At 40.5% G+C, this 18959-nt stretch overlaps 1 protein-coding gene across 4 annotated transcripts in view; it reads left to right on the top strand.

Moving 5' to 3' along the window:
- Nucleotides 1-18959, top strand: part of Astn2 (astrotactin 2) — a 698452-nt gene that overhangs the window by 274568 nt on the left and 404925 nt on the right. For all 4 annotated transcript variants that reach the window (XM_048813212.1, XM_048813214.1, XM_048813213.1 and 1 more), the window contains one exon: nucleotides 14012-14119. In XM_048813212.1, coding sequence (XP_048669169.1) covers nucleotides 14012-14119 — 108 coding nt within the window. The remainder of the gene's footprint in view (nucleotides 1-14011; nucleotides 14120-18959) is intronic.

Here is an 18959-nt window from a genome sequence, read left to right on the forward strand (position 1 = left end):
CATTGAGTCAACCATTCAAAATGACAGTCAAATTTCTTTGGCGCTTAGATTGCCTGAGCCATGCCTAAGTATGTCTTAACCTTAAGGGAAAACTTTGAAAATGGGAAATTCATTTTATGCTGGCTCCTTCCTCCAATTTTCAATTTCTTTCCAAAATATGCCTGCTTTTATTTTCTTTTCAGAACCATTAGTTAATAGTATGACATATTTTGTCCAGAATTTATTATTATCTGCAAGAGGGTAGTATTATTACTATCTTATTCATACTATAGGCAGAACCTCATATCTATTTGATATTAACCATTTATTAATATAGAATTTGCATTTTTCTACCCTCCTTTTTAAAAAGTGGGATTGCAGCATATTTTCTATAATATTTTATCAACATCAAAACCTGTGTGATATTCTAACATCATTCACTCTTCCCATCAAGTTGGACATTCAGGCTCTTTTCCATTTTCTAATATTTATACATAACATTACAATGAGTTTAATGGTGCATAAAGCCTTGCCTATATTTAGGATGGTTTCCTTAGGGTGAATTCCCAGAAGTGGTTCAAAAGAGATGGACATTTTTTTAAGACTTTTTATATTGCCAAATTGCTTCCCAAAAGGGCTGTACAAATTTGCACTGCTTGCAGCAATTTAGGAAAATGATCATTTCATAAAACCCTTGCCAGCACTGGATATTAGTAAAACAAGAACTAACATTTCTATTTCAAAACATGAAAAAAATTGTAACCAAAATTTTATGAACACATATGCACATAATATTTTAATAGCAGAGGATAGCTCTTTCTAATCCTATGTTCAGAGACTCTAAAGTGAAGTAGATGTATTACAGACAGGAAGACCCTGAAAGCTTGAAAAGCTGAACAAATAATCACACATAGCTATAAGAGGAAGGGCATTGGAAAAACACAGAGGGAGAAAATCATTTGTACAGAAAACTAAAAGATGGGGGGAAAGGCCAAACGTGCATAACAGTTTAGCCCAAACTTATGAGATTACTCCTGGAAAGGCTGAGACTTCAAATTTGTCAATGCAGAGTGGGCAAATTTGAAAGAAAACGAACAAAAATAAAACAAGCTTCTAAAATTGCTTTTGGAACAATAAGAACAAGAAAATGATTGTCCCATTGCATGAAACAACTGAAATCTTATTACCAGATGAAAGTAGAGAACTAAATTCATTCTGAATCTGTCAGATCTGTCACTTAGATCTAAGGGGAGGAAAAAAAAAAACCCTGAAAACCAGAAGGGGAGAATAAAGATGTTTCATAAGGAATGGAGTCGACCATACATACAGAGGAGGTAGTATTTGCTTTCAAGTGTCTGCCTCAACTTCTGTCTCCAGGTGCAAGCGAATTACTTTCCCAGGTGCTAAAATGATTTGAGGATATGTTTTCAGAACCACAGAATTGGTTGTGATCTTGAAGGAATCAAGGCAGGCAGAGGAGCTTCTAAAATTCTGAAAGACCAATCTTATTCTGCTTACAAATAGGTGCTAAAGCATTTGGAAACTTGATTTTGATTCTCACAAACAATAAAGTCAGTTGGTCAAATATTCATGGTGGGTGTGTGGGAAGAAAAACCAGGGATCATATAGGATCTTTATCATGAGTACACTAAGAATAATGCTAGGTGAACTGCATATCTACTTGTAATGTTTTGTTGCCCTGCATATTAGGGAGAAACTGCAGACACAGGATATTTGGACATCAACAAGATATTTTCCAAGCATCTCATGAACATAGTCATCTCTGTGTTTATCTTAATATTCTTTCTCCCCAATTCAGTGTCAACTCCTGATGCCAGAGGGTATTTCTGCTCTTCTCTGAACTCCATATCCAGTTCTTGGTATTATAGGCTTTCAACAGATACTTATTGAATGAACAATGTATGTTTGAATCCAAAGGAAAAAAATTCTAGACTGCTTGATAGTATGGTCAGATGATCCATTTTTTATTTATTATAGAAAGGGAACAGTTAATGGGCTGCTATTAACCTGTGGATAGTTCTCTAGCCATCAGCTGTCAAGGTCTATTCTCCAAATGGCTTTCTCCAACACTGATGTCAATGTCTTAGGTAATAGAAGACCTGCCATGGGATACCGGCAGTAGTAAGGACCCCATTAATCTTCCCAACCCATTCTTCCTCCTTACTGTCTGTGTGGCCTTGATGAAGACACAACGCTCCCTAAGAACGTTAATTTCCTGATACTTAAAATGGGGATGACCACATCCACTTATTTATACTATTATCTGTACTAATTGATTTTTTAAAAATATTTATTTTTTGGTTGTAGTTGGACACAATACCTTTATTTTATTTATTTTTATGTGGTGCTGAGGATTGAACCCAGGGCCTCACAAGTGCTAGGCGAGCACTCTTACTGCTGAGCTACAACCCTAGCCCCTACTAATTGATTTTAACACACATAAATTTCTTGTCTGGTTGCTTGACATTTAACAGGTACCTAGTAACTATTAATTCCTTTTCTTACCTCCTGCTCCTTTTCATGTGTATCCAGTTCACAGAGGACATGCAATAGGGAACAGTGAAAACACGAGATCAGAGGATTAGGATGAAATGTATCTTGAGAGACGAGAAGAAAGGGCTGAAATATACAGATACAATTTGATAGTACAAAATGTTCTGTACTTTGGTTGAGAAAAATCAATTTTACAAATACATGATGGCCAAGACCAGCTTTATTTGCAGTGCATGTGAACAAAGAACCATGAGCAGATTGAATACAAGGCAGCTTCCAGGAAAGCTGCAGCAGTTCTGGGCTGCACAACTCTTAAGTCTCATGTTCAGAAAGAGGGAGCTGATCTTCTCTTTCTGCTCGGTGCAGGTCAGATCTCAGATGAACTGTGAACACCTGGTTCTGGACCTCAAAACTTAGAAACAACTTGAGCCATTGGAGTATGTTGAAAAAAATATGACAAAATTAATTTGAAATGTGGTGTGCAAATCAGGATCACTAGGATTTAAAAATAATGATCTAATACCTAGAGCTATAGAGGGTATAGTGAACTAACGACTCTCCTATGTAGCTGATCAGGATGAAATCACTACATCCTTTCTGGTAGATAACTTGACAACACAGAGCAAAACCCTTAAGTCTGAAGATCCTCTTTGACCCAGTGATTTCCTCTTTACTTTTAAGAAAACTCCACACCGGGATGCACAAGGATGTGAATAAAGATTTTTCTAGAGCTGAGAATGTAATTCAGTGGTAATGCACTTGCCTAGCATGTGTTAGACACTACAGAAAATCCCAGCACTACAAAAAAAAAAAAAAATCTATAAGAATGTGTGATGTGATATAGTAAAATCTGAAAACAATGTAAAATTTAAACAATAGGGAACTGACTAAATAAATGATCATATTGATACAGTGGAATATTTGAAGACATTAAATGGTATTGGAAGTGAATACTTAATGAGGTAATATTTATGACATTGTATTTAGCTTTATTTTAGTTTCTCAAGCAATCTATGTTTATTTTCTTAAAATGGGGAAGAAAAAAATCAAAAAGAAAATCTTAGTATCCAGAGAAAATCACTATTGATGTTTTGGGAATATGGATATAGATAGTATATAAATGAAGATATGAATGTGTGTGTGTGTGTATATATGTGTGTGTGTGTGCATAAATTCACATATGTGTATATATACAATAGAAAGAAATAATAGAATAGTAATAGAAAAAGTGAGAGGCATGTAATTAGGTTTCAATATATATATTTCTGACAAAAATAAATGAATTAGCTTATGCATAGTTTTTTTTTTTAACTAAACACAGTGTATACTCATTACGAGATAATGACATATTGTAAGGACTTATGCTTGACTAAAATCCTCAGTTGGAAATAATAGTATTTGGCTTAACTATTATTTTTTATGTGTAATTTTTTTGTTTATAAATTATTTTATAACCCACAATGCATAGCTTTTTAACTTTATAATAAAATAATAACTAGAAGAATTGATGGGAATATTTAGTTTGGATGGAAAGATTATGGACAGGCATGTGAGCATCCTTTGGACAACTGAAGGACTATCATACTGGGTCAAGGAACAGCCACATAGAATCTATGGGGTGGAAATTACAGGGAATGTGATTCCAGACCAATCTTAAAGTCTCAAATCTGCCCTTTCACTCACATTTACCTTCTAGACCTCCCTTTGCATTCACTCTCTGCTTTTCCATTTATGGTCTATGTGTGATCTTGAGCAAGCAAGCCATTTGTAGTGTCTCACCCTCAGTGTTTTCATCTTTCAAATAGCGATACCTGTCTTCTCCAGGCATCATGAGAGTCAAATGAGTTTCTATCTTTGGGAAAGAAATAAAGATGTTAACTGCTCTCTGTACTTGCTGGATGTTAATATCTTTTGCATACATCATTTTAGTAACAGGACAGACTTAGGACTTGGGTCTCTGGACACCCAGTTCATCTTTCCATTGCCTAGGGCTGCCATATGGTGATAGCTTAGGAGTCTGAACCTTTTTATGGGACTGGACAAGGGCAGTATTCTGATTGCCTACATAATCCCATACTTGGTGCCTTAAAACTGCCATCTTCTTAGGTCCTGGATTTTAGCAGTCAGGAATTCATAAAAGATAAAAGAGAGATGAATTATCTCAGCTCCACAATGACTGGGCCTCATCTGGGAAACTCTGGGGACTCAGATGATCACAGGTTGGGATCAGTTAGAAGCTTTTGCCACATTTTGCTATTAGGAATGGCTTGGCTGTCTTGGAGGCTTGGATCACCTGGGGACTATTGACACTTACACATGGTTTCTGCACACATCTGTGACTCTCAAAATATGGTACAGGAGTGTTCAGAGAGCCAGGTAGGAGCTGCATTACCTGCTAGGCCTAGCCCCAGAGGTCTCAGTCACTTCCACAGTGTTCTGTGGATAATAGGCTCATCCCTAAAGCCATCACAGATTCAAGGGTGGGGAAATGAGACTCCACCTTTGAGGGGACAGTGACAAAGCTCACGTGGCAGAAGGGAGTATGGAATGGCAGATTGTGTTATGGCTCTCTTTGGAAAATACAGCCTCCCCCAGGAGCAGGGGCTTATTCCAAAAGACGGAGCTTCATGTTCACAAAATAGGGAATTAGCCCAGGAGAGCTTCTCCCCCATCGTGGATAAATTGGGTGTCTCCCTTCTTGGAAGTTGGGACAATCTCACCCTGGGGTGACTGTATCACACTAAAGGTCACATAAGGAATGGGTTTAAACTGCAGCAGTAAAAATATTTTATCTTTTAAATTCACATAATTTTATTGTCTTTTTATTAGCAAGCACTAGAATTCACTGGAGGAAATTTATAAAATACAGATGAATAACAGTAAGAAAAAAATTAAACTAGTATGGCAATATGTAAATCAGTGGATGTGTAACCGATGTGATTCTGCAATCTGTATATGGGGTAAAAATGGGAGTTCATAACCCACTTGAATCAAAGTGTGAAATATGATATGTCAAGAACTATGTAATGTTTTGAACAACCAACAATAAAAATTTAAAAAAAAAATAAATACCCCAAATCTTATCATCCAAAGAAAAACCGTTTTAATACTTCAGCATATCTCCTACAATCTCTTTGTGTGTGTGTATATATTTGAAAAAACATAATAGGATTGTTTTATACTTAGACTTATATGATAGGTATTTTTACACTTGGTTTAGAATCTTGCATAATAATATCTCAGGATGACTTTGTTTCTTTTCAAATTAAAAATATAAATACTTTTATTACGCATGCAGTGGAATTTACACCAAATATCATCAAGTGAACAGAGGCTTATCCAAGTAGATCCCTCTTTGTATTCTTCTATCTATACTTTTTCAGTCAACAATGATGTATCATGGAAAATTTTACTTGTCAATAAATATAGATTTATGTCACTGTATTAAATGGTCTCATGAAAGTCTATTTCAGAGACATGGTATCATTTTTTAAAATCTGGTATAAAAGGACCTCTGGATTATTTCCATTTTTTTTCTGAAATCGTAGTAATCATGTTTAATTATATTCTTATACTAAGAATTTTTCACCATAAAGACCAATTTTACAAATTAACTGTTAATTCCAGAAATGCTGCAGAAACCTTTTTTCCCTGGGGGTTCAGACAAGTCAGAGATTGAATCCAGATCTTGTTACTTACCCAGCTGTGTGACCACAGGTAATGACATCCACTACCCTCAGCCTGTGTTAGGTTTGTACAAGACTATATGTAGTAGCCTCTATATAAAGTGCCTGGGCTATATAGCAGGTGCTCCGTGACAGGTAATAATTGTGATCAAAATACCTCCAAGAGGTGAATGCATATCTGTGGTTTAGCCCTAGAGCTGAGAGCCTTTGAAGTTATGTGGTTTAGGGGATATGGGAAGTTGTAACCTGATTCTATCCCTTTCCCATAACTGGCACCATTTGTATTCCCTGGATGGTTGGGGGGTCAGATGGGATTTTGCATTCCTAAGCCATATATTTCTTTATCTGGTGCAGTTCTGGGCAATCTAAAAATGCAATATCGCTGTCACCAGCTTGAGGAAGACACGGAGCTTGAATAATTTACCATGTCACCACCATCCATCATGATAGCAAGAGCAGGAGGTGCAGTGTGGAAGGACTGGGCCAACCAGAGGCTGGTGAAGCAGATCCATGGGCAGGGCAGCCCAAGCAGAGAAGGTAGATTTGCAAAGAAGAGCAGCAAGTTAACTCTTAGAAGCCCAGGAAAGACCATGCAACCTCTTGTTCGGGGCTCTGCAGAAGCCATATCACTTTCAAGTTTTCTGGATGCCCTGATTTTTCCTAGAGCAAATCGGGGGTCAGATTCCTAGAATGCTACCCAGGTATCCATGTGATTTGTGGAAAGCTTCTAAATACCTCCAAGTATCTCTACCAGCAAAATTGTCATATGAAATTCTCTATTGTCTCCCATAGAGAAGGCTTTGCTAAGCCCCAGAATATTATCCCTACAATATCTTACATTCCTCACTACCAGAAAGAAAACTTAAAGAATTCAGGAGTTTTTTGTATGTTTTATTCACTTCACATCCTCAGTGCCTTGAACAGTGTTTGATAGAGTGGGCACTTAGGTAATGGGTATTGCATGAATAGATGGATGGCTGATATTGCTATAATTTTCTGAGGCGAACCCTGGGTCTGAGATGACTGAATGATTACCCTCTACATCCTGAAATAGTGTGCTGGGGCCCTGCAAGTCTGAACTCTCGGCCCCTTTCAAAGCAGCTTTGCAACACCTTCACCCTATGTCCCAACTGTCCCTCTTCCTTTCCCTCATAGCTCTCACCTCCCCCATTCTGCAGAACTCTGATCAGTCTAGTGAAGCTGCAAAGAGAGCCTCTTTTTTTTTTAATGTTCTTTTGAGCTAAAATTCACATCACATAAAATTAACCATTAATCATTTTAAAGTGTATAATTCATTGGCACTTAGCACATTTGCAAGGTTGTGTAGCCATCACCTCTGTCTAGTTCCAAGACATTTCCATCACCCCCAAAAGAAACCTGTACTCATTAACAGTCACTCCCTAGTCCTCTCCTCCCTCTTCCCAACCCTGGCAACCACCAGTCTGCTTTCCATCTCTATGGATTTACCTTTTCTAAATGTTTGATATAAAAGGCCAGATGTGGTATGATTCCAATTATATCTAGCTTCTTTCACTTTGCAAAATGTTGGTGAGGTTCATCAACATGGTGCCATGAGTTTGCATTTCTTCTGTGGCTGGATAATTCCATGTGGGATGCCATACTTTGTGTATCCTCCCATTGTCTGATGGGCACTAGTTACTACCTTTTAGCTTTGTGATTAGTGCTGCTATGAACATCCATGAACACATTTCGTTTGAATACACTATCTTTAGTTATTTGGGGCATATGCCTAGAAATGGAAATCCTAGGTCATCTGGTAATTCTGTTTTAAGGAATCACCAAATCATTTTTCACAGTGGCTCTCTCAATTTTTATTCCCACCAATAATTATGATGGTTCCAATTTTACTACATCTTCACCAACATCTGTTTTTTGTATTATTTACCTAATGGCCAACATGGTGGATATGACTTCATATCTATGGTTTTGATTTGCCTTTCCCTACAGATAATTATATTGAGCATCTTTTCTTTTTCTTTTTCTTTCTTTTTTTTTTTTTTTTAAGAACAGGATTGTTGGGGCTAGGGTTGTGGCTCAGTGGTAGAGCGCTCACCTAGCACATGAGAGGCCCTAGGTTCTATCCTCAGCACCACATAAAAATAAATAAATAAAATAAAATTATTGTGTCCAACTAAATAAATATTTAAAAAGAAAGAAAGAAAGGAAAAAAAAAACAGGGTTTTTGAACTTAGCAAAAGCTGGGTTCCAACATGGGTTCTACCATTTGTGATTTGTGTGATCTTAGATAAGCAATACTGACATTCCAAATAGTGGTTTGTCTTTCAGTCAAATGAGTATGATTCTTACCTCTTAGGCGTCTTCTGAGGTCTAAATGGGGTATCACATGTGAAGTGGCCAGAGTTGTTCTTACCAGGCTGTGGTGTGTTCTATGCCATATTTTTTTCTTTATATTTCATTTTTTATTTATTACTTTTTAATTCTAGCCAACACCAGGACACACCCTGACATTATCACAAAGGTACAAAACTGAACCAGCTTCCAATCAATCCCCAACACACTCCATTACCATATTCTTAATGGCTCTGAGATCATTGAGGACAAAGGAACTAGTGGCTCAAGGAGTAAGGCCAGAGAATCCACTAGTTCCAGCAAACAGATTGCGTCCTCTTTTCTCTTGCCAGTCTCTGACCATTCCTACTTTCTCTCAGCCCCTAAGTGAAAATACTAGAGCAGGCCTGTATAATTCATGGCTGCATTTTAGTGCACTAAATCACAAATTTTATATTAAAATGCTAACGGGGGCGCTCTTCACCAGCCATCAGAATCATCTCCAAGTCAGTCTGTGATTGGCCTATGGCCCCTGCAGATTATATGGGCACTTAGAGTCCATATGCCTTGGGTGGCTGCCACCTTCCTTTCTGAACCAGAATGTAGGGGTGACCACGGTTACCCAGCAGTATTCCCTTCCCTCCCATTAAACTCGTTAAGTAAGGAAAGTCCCTCTAGTCTCACTTTCTTGATCTTTGTTCACGTACAGAATATCATTTTCCTCATGACAGTGTAAACTCAAGATTTATTGTTTCTCTTTTAAAAATAAGTTCAGAGAGAGATTAGGTGCTGTGCCCAAGGACACATAGCTAATAAGCGAGATGTAGCATTAGAACTCATGTCTGATTCTAGTAGTCTAATTTCTTTCTAACAAAGGACATTATCTCTAAGTGTTCATGGATGAAACCAACATCAAAACCAACAAATAAGTCTCTAAGAGCCTTGAGAGCTGGAACACTGAAAGAGTGTTGTTTAATAGAATTCCAGCTACATCAGCTTTCATCCAAGTCTCTCTTTTTATTTTTTAAAAATTAACACTTTCCTTGGTTCCATAGCTTATTCCTCTCTCTCCTGTCCCAGATTCTCAGAGATCTGTTGAATAAATGCCTCCAGAACTGTGCCTTCTGTTGTGGGGCACATGAAATGTGGACTGTCTGGACTGAGATGTGATGTAAGTGGGTTTTGAAGACTCATGAAAAATATAGAATCATTTTCTGTCATTTAAATGGTAACATGAGGATGGTTTACATACATTGAGTGAAATATATTGTGAAAATTTATCTGCCCCACCCATCTAATGTGGCTACTAGAACATTTGAAACCCAAATGGGACTTGCATTATATTTCTTCTGAGCCAGCTGTTCTAGAGGCATTCTCTCTCAGCCTCAGTTTCCCCTCTGAAAATGATCCCTGAATACTTAACAGGAAGGTGAAGGGGATGGGCAGGTGTAGGAATAGAGGGTTGACTCAAAGGGGAGTCATTGGGGTAGTTACGTTGGACAGTGTCTGTGTGCTTGGACCTGTGGAAAGATGGAGGGATCACTAGGATCCTGCTGAACTTAATCAGAGCTGCTATAATAAACACCATTGCAAAACTCAGGGGAAGAACAGGAGGAAGGTGAATGTGTGTCCTTGTAATGGAATCAGGAAATAGACTGGCTAGTCCTTAGTGATTAACTCATCAGGCATTTGTGTGCACACGTGGACACATCACGCCACACACACACACACACACACACACACAAACACACACACACACACACACACACACTTCTTTCTCTTCCAGCTGTCTCATATTAGCTATGAGACAGTGCAGGTAACAGACCCAATTGTTACTCCAGCTTGGCCATTTACTCCCTCACATCACCTTTGTGAGACAGTTATTGGTCTGTAAAACAAGGTTGATGATACCACCCTTTCAGGGATGACTATGGACATTAAATGAGCTGTTCACTCATATTTTATCATACCCTAGCACAGAGATGGAGTAGATTCTGCATCCACTGACAGAGTTTGAATTATGCTTCTGCCTCTTACAGCTGTGTGAATCTCCTCATTTCCCTACAACTTTATTTTCTCATCCATTCCAATGGAAATGAAAGGAGTGTCCTACCCCAGTACTTCCGGGGTTTAGAACAATGCCTGGAAGAGAGACAGTGCTGTGCTAGTGTTAGCTGTTCTTATTGGAATTGCCTGGTGACCTTTTTGACACCCACACTAGACTGTCCTAGTAGGGAAATAACAAATGTGGCATATAGGATTCAGACAGTTAACTGTTGGAAAGTAGGTTGTTATGGTTTAGATATGAGGTGTCCCCTAAAAGCTCACATATGAGACAATGGAAGAAAATTTAGAGGTGACATGATTGGGTTATGAGAGTCCTAAATAAACTGATTGGGTTTATCAGTGCATCAATCCCCTGAGAGGGATTAAGTAGTTGGTAACTGTAGGCAGGTGGGGTGTGGCTGCAGGGGGTGGGTCATTGGGGGCTTCACTTTGTCTACAGTGAAGGAGTCTCTCTGCTTCCTGGTGCCATGTCCTGAGCTGCTTTCCTCCACCACACTCTTCTACCACGATGTTCTTCCTCAGCAGTAGCCCAGAGCAATGGATTTGGCCATCTATGGACTGAGACTCTGAAACCATGAGCCTGAAATAAACTTTCCCTCCTCTAAAATTGTTTTGTCAGTTCTTTTTGTCATAGCATAAAAGCTGACTAAAACATGGATCATTTGTTTACCAAAGGAGGAAAGGTAAAAAGGATGTAGGACCCAAGGAAGGTATAGAGGGAGGATTTAGCTAGAAAATTTTAAAAATCTGGGAGTGGCTATAAAGGGACAGTGGAAAAAGGGTCTGGGTGGACTTCTACAGCCATAGACCCCTCCCTCTTGCTCTCCTGCTCAGAGTGCAGCAGGAAGAATGACAAATGCTTCCTATACACAAGGAAGTGCTTGGTCAGACACCTTTATTTTCCCCTTGGCTGAGAATTATGCACAGGTAAACAAAAATCTTCCTTCCTCTTCCAGTACCACCCCTTCATGCACATTTTTTTCCTTTTATTTCCTTCCCTTTTTTCTCCCTTTATTTGTAGGATATGGTGGAGGTGTGCATAAGACCATGCCTGATGACCCATGTGTGGACAAAGAACAGCTGTTTTTGTCCTTGGATTTCCCTATTTGTTTGCTATCTGAGGGAGGTGTCAGGGGGATGGTAACTCATCTTTCCATTTTATGGAGCATTAAACAAAGAGGTACCAGAGCAAGAGATTCAAAATTTGAACTTAGCCATCAGTCCTCCTTGTTTTCAAAATCCAGCTTCACTCATTATTGAAAAATTACTTTCCTTTTCCAGACCTCATTGTGTCCACTATACAGATGAAGAAACTGATACCTCCCTCTTACTGATAATGAGTTTGGATAATGTATGCAAGGCTTATAACACAGAACTAGGTACCTTGACATTTGAAGGACAATCTGCTTTCCCAAGGCTTTTGCTTCCAAGGAAAGTTCTTCCAAGGAAAGTAATTTATGTACTAGAGAAACACAATTCAGATGGAGTAAGACAAATTAGCCCTAAATCCTGACTCTCCCACTTATCAGGGGTGTGACTTTTGGCAAGATAACTTCCCAGCATGTTCTTTTATCTTTTCTTTATTATCTAGTTTGTTAATTACATCTCCCTTATGAGAATATCATGATGGGGATTGCATGCCATCTTGTACACAAATCTTCTAGGTAGAGAGTAGATTGCATAACAACATTGCTGGAAAGAATGAATTGCAATAACAGTATGGCAGAAAATGTGTTTGCAAGTGGAATTTCTGTATACTGAATGCCATTTCAAATCCCTACCAGAGTAAATTACATAGTAAATTCTTTCGTGAATTGAATAACATTTTCCTCTAATCTATGCTTTTCTTTTCCTCAGGTGGAACTTTCAAGTAGATAATGGGTTGGCATAGTTCTTGACTCAAAAGATACAAAGGATTTACATGGGAAAGTAGCCTCCTTCTATCCCCACTCTTCAGCCACTCAATTCTCCACCCAGGATAACCACTTTTACTGGACTCTTGAGTCTCCTTCTAGAGACAGCCTATTATTTAGATGTCCCAAACATCATCCATTAAAGAGTCCTCAAAATCGAACCATTCTCTCTTGCCCACCCACTCACCCCCAACCTTTTTAGAAGCACACTCATCTTTGCTTTCTCCTTAAGGTAAAGAGTTTGCCCATCTTTTAATCCCTCTCTTTCCATACCTCATCCTTTAAAAAAAACAATTTAAAATACTCAAAGATGATAATTATCCATATTCCTTGCATCAGAATTATTTAATATTAGTTCTTCCAGCCTTTCTTTTTTCATTCTAGGTGATCAACTGTTCATAGTATAGGAATACATCACCCTTTTTCCCTGCACAGTGCCCTGTGCTTGTCTCTGAAGCACCTCCCACACCCAATCTCGTCCTCCTCCTCATCCTCCTTGTACACACCCTCACCAAAGCCCTCACCTTTCACCTGCAGGATCACTGAGCCTCTCCACTGCTCCCCCTGCCTGGCACCTACCTAGGCTTGGGCACCCCCACACCATTCCTGCTGGTTCACAGGCCTCATCAACTCACACTCGTTCTCTGAAACCTCCTTTGACACCCAATATAAAAATCACACCCCTACTTTCTCCTCAACTTGGCACTCAAGGATGGCCAAGGTGTGGCTCCAGTATGTCCTTAATAGCCAGCACTAGACCTGTTGCCTCCAGCTGCCCATGGGCTCCATCCTTGGGGATGCTCCACAATTACTTCCCCTTGGAACTCCTTTTTCTACCACTGAAGCCCCATCCATCCTTTAAGCCCTGACTTAAATCTTCACTCCTCCATAAAACCTTCCCAGGTCCTTCATGTTGAAATGAATTGCTCTCCTCCATATTCCTAGTGTCTCATTGTGTGGTAAACATAAGCCATTAATTAGGTTTAAGGCTCCTAAGGATCCCATTTGTCCGTCTGACTAGCTTATGATTCCCTGGCTCACCAGGACTGAGTCACATTTATCAGTGTCTCCAGTGTCTGGCTCTGGGCCTGGCATATAGTAAGCCCTTGATTGAAATGTGTGTGAAATTAAGTTGTTGCCTGGAGTGTATTTTTTTAGAGGTAGGCTCCACATGCAAAGCAACAGTAGCTCTCCATGATTCAGGGCCCACTGTAGACTGGTATTTTACATATTCTGTCTCCTTTAATCTGAAGAGCAACCTCACAAGGTTAACAGTGTTGCTTTTATTTGAGAGAAAGCCCTGAAAGGTGAGGTGTCTCTTCAAGGTCACACAGCCTGGAAGATGCCTAGCAGTGGTTGGAACCCTGCTCCGCCTCACTGCAGACCCTGGACTCCTTCCCATTAATCATGCTGACTCCTGGGTGACTGGGGATTTACAAAGAGAAGTCTGGGGATGGGGCTGCCCATGTGTGAGATGGTTGAGGGATTTAACAGGCTTCTGGAGGTCTGTGAGGCTGACTGGTGGATTGTGCTTCCTTGCAGGGGGGATCAGCTTTGGGAGAACCAAGGGGACTTCAGGTTCAGAAGCAGATGATGAAACACAACTGACATTCTACACAGAGCAGTACCGCAGTCGCCGTCGCAGCAAAGGTAACAGAGTCCTTGGAAAGGTTCCAGAACCGGAGTTTGTGGAAGCAGATTTTGTCATCAGTGACAAATCTAAATTTTCTCCATTCTGATTAACATGGAGCTTGGTATCTACTACCCTGGCCAGACTATGGACCTTTGTTTTTCCTGCTCTCTTCTTTATTTTATTTATTTTGTCCTACATCATCTATCAAAGGTCTTGGGATTTTTTTTTTAATTTATGCAGTTTTTAAAAATTCAACACATGAAATGAAATAACTTATCATATTGAAAGAAAAACAGGAATAAGAATAATTACTGAAATTCAGGTTGGATTAATTCCAGGTACCCCGTGTCTACCACGTTATACAGTTCTTAAGAACTGCTGACTTAGAGAACCCTAGAAGAAAACATGTAAAGGGAAATGTACTCATAAGTAAAATGTACAGAGTCTATGGGAGAGAAATGGGCATTTATTCTTGAAATTTCATTTACATGATGTTGACCAGGGAGAAAGACCTCAAGGTGGTCCCTATAAACAAGACTTTAAATAGGTTTATAGACAGTGTCTTCGACAGATATAACCTGGGATAGGCTGAGGTGTAGCTCAGTGAGAGAGCATTTGCCTAGCCTGTGTGAGGCCCTGATTTCAATCCCAAGCACAGAAAAAAAAAATCAGTATTGATGCATTATTTTTCATGATGATAGTCAAATTCAGGTGATGTCAAATTGCTGGAGCAGAGCTCCATAAAGGACTATCCTTTGTACCCAAGGTCCATAGTTCTCTGATTCAACATGCTATATATGAAAACATAGCATATTTCAGGCAATCATCTGTGAATGTGAATCCAGTTCTTCATCTCCTAGCATTTTATAAGAATAGGAAATCAACAAGTGTGAGATTGCATGTTTGGAAGAGAATCTGGGAATGCAAACATGTTCTCCATGCCAATGATGGGGCCATCTATGGGCTCTGACTACTACTGAAAGGAAGGCAGCTAAGCAAGACCTGGAGTACCTGAGGCAGGAAAGGGGAAGAGAAATCACCCCCACCAGCCTTCCTTCATGCCCTTTACCCATTCACCAGAGATGTTTAAAGAGCATAGATCACAAAGCCTCTTTGGGCTCAGTTTTCTCATCTGTAAAGTGGGCTTTTACAACTATCTTATGGAGTTGGGAGATGGATTTTGATTAAGTTTTATGAAAATGTATCATGGTGCCTGTGTAGGCTGGGGCAAAATGAGGTAGACATTATTAATGTTGGTTCAATTCTCATTGTTACTATCCCTGTCTCCCTGTGCATGGCGCCTTCACTGAAAGGATCCTGTGTGGGGAGTGTTTCCATCTCCACATCCCCTGGGAAGGGCTTGCAGCCTCTGCAGCCATTAGAATAATGGGGCCTGCTGCTCACTCCTGCCCACTCCTTAGCTTTCTGGAATTTGCTGCATTGGAAATTTAGAAGTCAGTGATCGATGATTCTTGACCTGTCTTCTCCCTCCCCCAATCCGGCAGCAAGATGAGGGCTGGGGAAGTCAGTGGGTCTCCTCTGCAGGACTGGGCTATTTACAGCTAATTGGAAAAACATCCATCACTGAGCATGGCCCCCATAAATCGGAGTTAAACTTAAAAAAGAAAAGCAAAAGCAAGCCCCAGGATGGGAGATAAACGGTTTGGCCTGGTGCCTCCGGCCACTCCAGACTGCCAGACTGTGTTCAGGATAGTGAGGACAGGCGACCAGGCTGTGACACCCTCCCTGTCTCCCTCGCTGGCCCTGCTGCCAGCGGAATGTCAATCCGCTTACTTCATCTCTCTCTTCCACTTATTTTCCACTAACGGCACAGCCCTCTTCCTCCACTTATTTCTCTTCCTGCTCAGTATCCTGGGGTTTTGCTTACTTGCTTGATTTATTTCTCTTCTATTTTCTCTCCTCTTCTTTCCATCCTCTATCACTGCCTCTTCTCTTCATTCCCATCTCGTGATTTCTATTTCTTTTTATCATCTTCTCTTATTTTCTCATATTCTTCCTCCTTTTCTCCAGATATTTCCTGGTGTCTTTCCTTCCTCCTTCCTCCTCCCATACATACTACAACTATTTGTTCAACACCAACCATTTGTCTAAGCACTAGGGACACAAACCAAGAGACAACTGTAAAACCCCTGTTTTTGTAGAGCTTCTATCATATAGAAATAGGAAGAAAGGGATGTAAGGAGGAAGGGAAGTGAGAAAGAATGAAGGCATTTCATATTTATATTCCCTAGCATGACTACCCTACCCTTGTGCAGGATCCCAGGCACTTGACATTGCCCTTGGTGTCCTCAAAGCATGGGTCTTGCTGCTGCTACTGCTGCTGCTCTGATATTTTGTGGAGCAGATAGTGAATTTGGTCCCGGCGAATCCTCTGTCCCAGCCAAGGGAACTCAAGAGTGCAATGTCCAGTTCTGCAGACTTCCTGGTCCTCCATGAAGGGGCTGTGACCCTAGACACTCGAGGAGGTCGTTCTCAGGTGTAGAATTATTTGCCATCCATAAAGCATTCAGGGGGAAATTAGGCATGGAGAGAATACGTTTCAGCAGAGCTAATCCACTGACAAAGGATCAAGGATCAACTCTGTGTAGGGGGAAGGGTCTCAAATCTGCCACCACCTCACTGTTCAACTTTAGTCTCACTCTTATCCAGGCCTCTGTTTTCTTCTCTGAAACATGGAGAGTGGAAGAGTGGGAGCTGGTCACATTTGGTCTCTGAGGTTCCTTCTCACTATGTGTCAATGGGACTGGCTGTGCATCTGTAAGAATCCCCCACTCTTGAAATGCCCCTGGCTTCCAGCTCTAGCTCCCTTTGCATCCTGTTTGCCTCTCCCCAGGCCCAATGCCTACTTCTCTGTTTTGGAGAGGGTGTCTCAACAACATGGTTTTTGTCATCCTATTAGCTGTGCCAATTGTGTTCCTCTTCTTTACACCTGCAGGCCTGTGTAGACCCCTATTGCCCAGTCCTCTCCCCACCTCTGCCGCTGCCATCTAAGCTCCTTAGCAAATGTGGTGAGTCACCAGTTGCCTGTGGTCTGCCGAGAGCCATGCAAGTCAGCCCACTGGGCCACCGGAGAGATGAGATGTGAAATGCAAGGAGGTGGGGAAGAAAGGGATAGAAACACCAGGAAGGCATTAAGAATGATCACTCCATAGCATTTAGGGACTCCATATCAATTCACTGGGCCCTCTTTAGTTCTATCTGAAATGTAGGATCTGAGCTGTCATTCCCAATCTCAAAGCATGTAGCAATGGCCAAGGCATTTATTGGATGGCTGCCATCTTTGAAGTGCTCAGAAGGAATGTAGGTCTCTGGGGTTATCCGAGAGTGATAGGAACAGTGACTTCTAGACCTAAATGTGCCTCCATCTTTCTGTGTGACCTTGACTGTCTCACTTTCTCAATCTCTAAATAGAGGTTTAAGAGGATGCTCAAGAGCAACTCAGTCAACACTGGTTAGGTTATTGCCAGGCACCCTGCACTGGGCTTCATAGTGTTGGGGAAGATGGTGGAAGACCTTGGAAGGAAAAGTATGATGAGTGGAACTGAGCACTTCAGTTACCCCTGCTTTGTGCAAAGAGAGATGGAAGAATGATAGCTAATATGGGAAGGTGCCCTGATAGAGTTGAGACTAGAAAGTAACCAAGATCTCAGACAGGGATTTGCCAATTCCTGACATGAGCCAAAAGTCTCAACATTCACACTTCTAAAATTACCCTTACGGAGTAATTGTGAAGGTTAAACAAAATCACCATGACCTCCTTTATAACTTTGACTCCTGTGGACAAATTCTCTCTTCTGCTGCCACTCTAGTCCTTGCCACCAGGATCCTGTGCTTCAAAACTGCCCAACACCCTTTAACAATGATCTCACTTGTAGTATTACATCTCATTCTCCATCCTGCAGCCAGAGTGATTACTTTTTAAAAGCTTATGTAGGGATCATGTTAGAAGATTCAGTACCGTCCTTTACATTAGGATGCAATGTGAGCTCCTTACCACACCCTCAGTGTGCCTGGTTTGCTCTGGCTCTCCACCCAGGGCCCTCTCAACTCCTGCACCCAGTATCTGCCCCCCGGGCTCCTGCCAGAATCTTTGCAAACGCTCCCTCCTAGAACTCTCTCCTGTTCTTTGACTGTCCCCCACTCACTGAGATCTCTACTTAAATGGCATCTTCTGTAAAGTCATCCCATACTAACCCTAAATGTTAATGGCTTAAACTCACCAATTAAGAGACACAGGCTAGTAGAATGGATCTCAAAACAAGACCCAACAATATGCTGCCTACAGGAGACGCATTTGATAGGAAAAGACATACATAGGCTGAAGGTGAAAGGTTGGGAAAAATCATATCACTCATATGGACTTCGGAAACAAGCAGGAGTGTCCATACTCATATCAAATAAAATAGATTTCAAGCCAAAGTTAATCAAAGGGATAAAGAGGGACACTACATACTGCTTAAGGGAACCATACACCAACAAGACATAACAATCATAAATATTTATGCCCCAAACAATGGTGCAGCTATGTTCGTCAAACAAACTCTTCTCAAGTTCAAGAGTCTAATAGACCACCATACCATAATCATGGGAGACTTCAACACACCTCTCTCGCCACTGGACAGATCTTCCAAACAAAAGTTGAATAAGGAAACTATAGAACTCAATAACACTATTAATAACCTAGACCTAATTGACATATATAGAGTATACCACCCAACATCAAGCAGTTACACTTTTTTCTCAGCAGCACATGGATCCTTCTCAAAAATAGATCATATATTATGTCACAGGGCAACTCTTAGACAATATAAAGGAGTAGAGATAATACCATGCATC

Source organism: Marmota marmota, unplaced genomic scaffold (assembly GCF_001458135.2).
Source record: "Marmota marmota marmota unplaced genomic scaffold, marMar, whole genome shotgun sequence".
NCBI classification, from domain to species: Eukaryota; Metazoa; Chordata; class Mammalia; order Rodentia; family Sciuridae; genus Marmota; species Marmota marmota.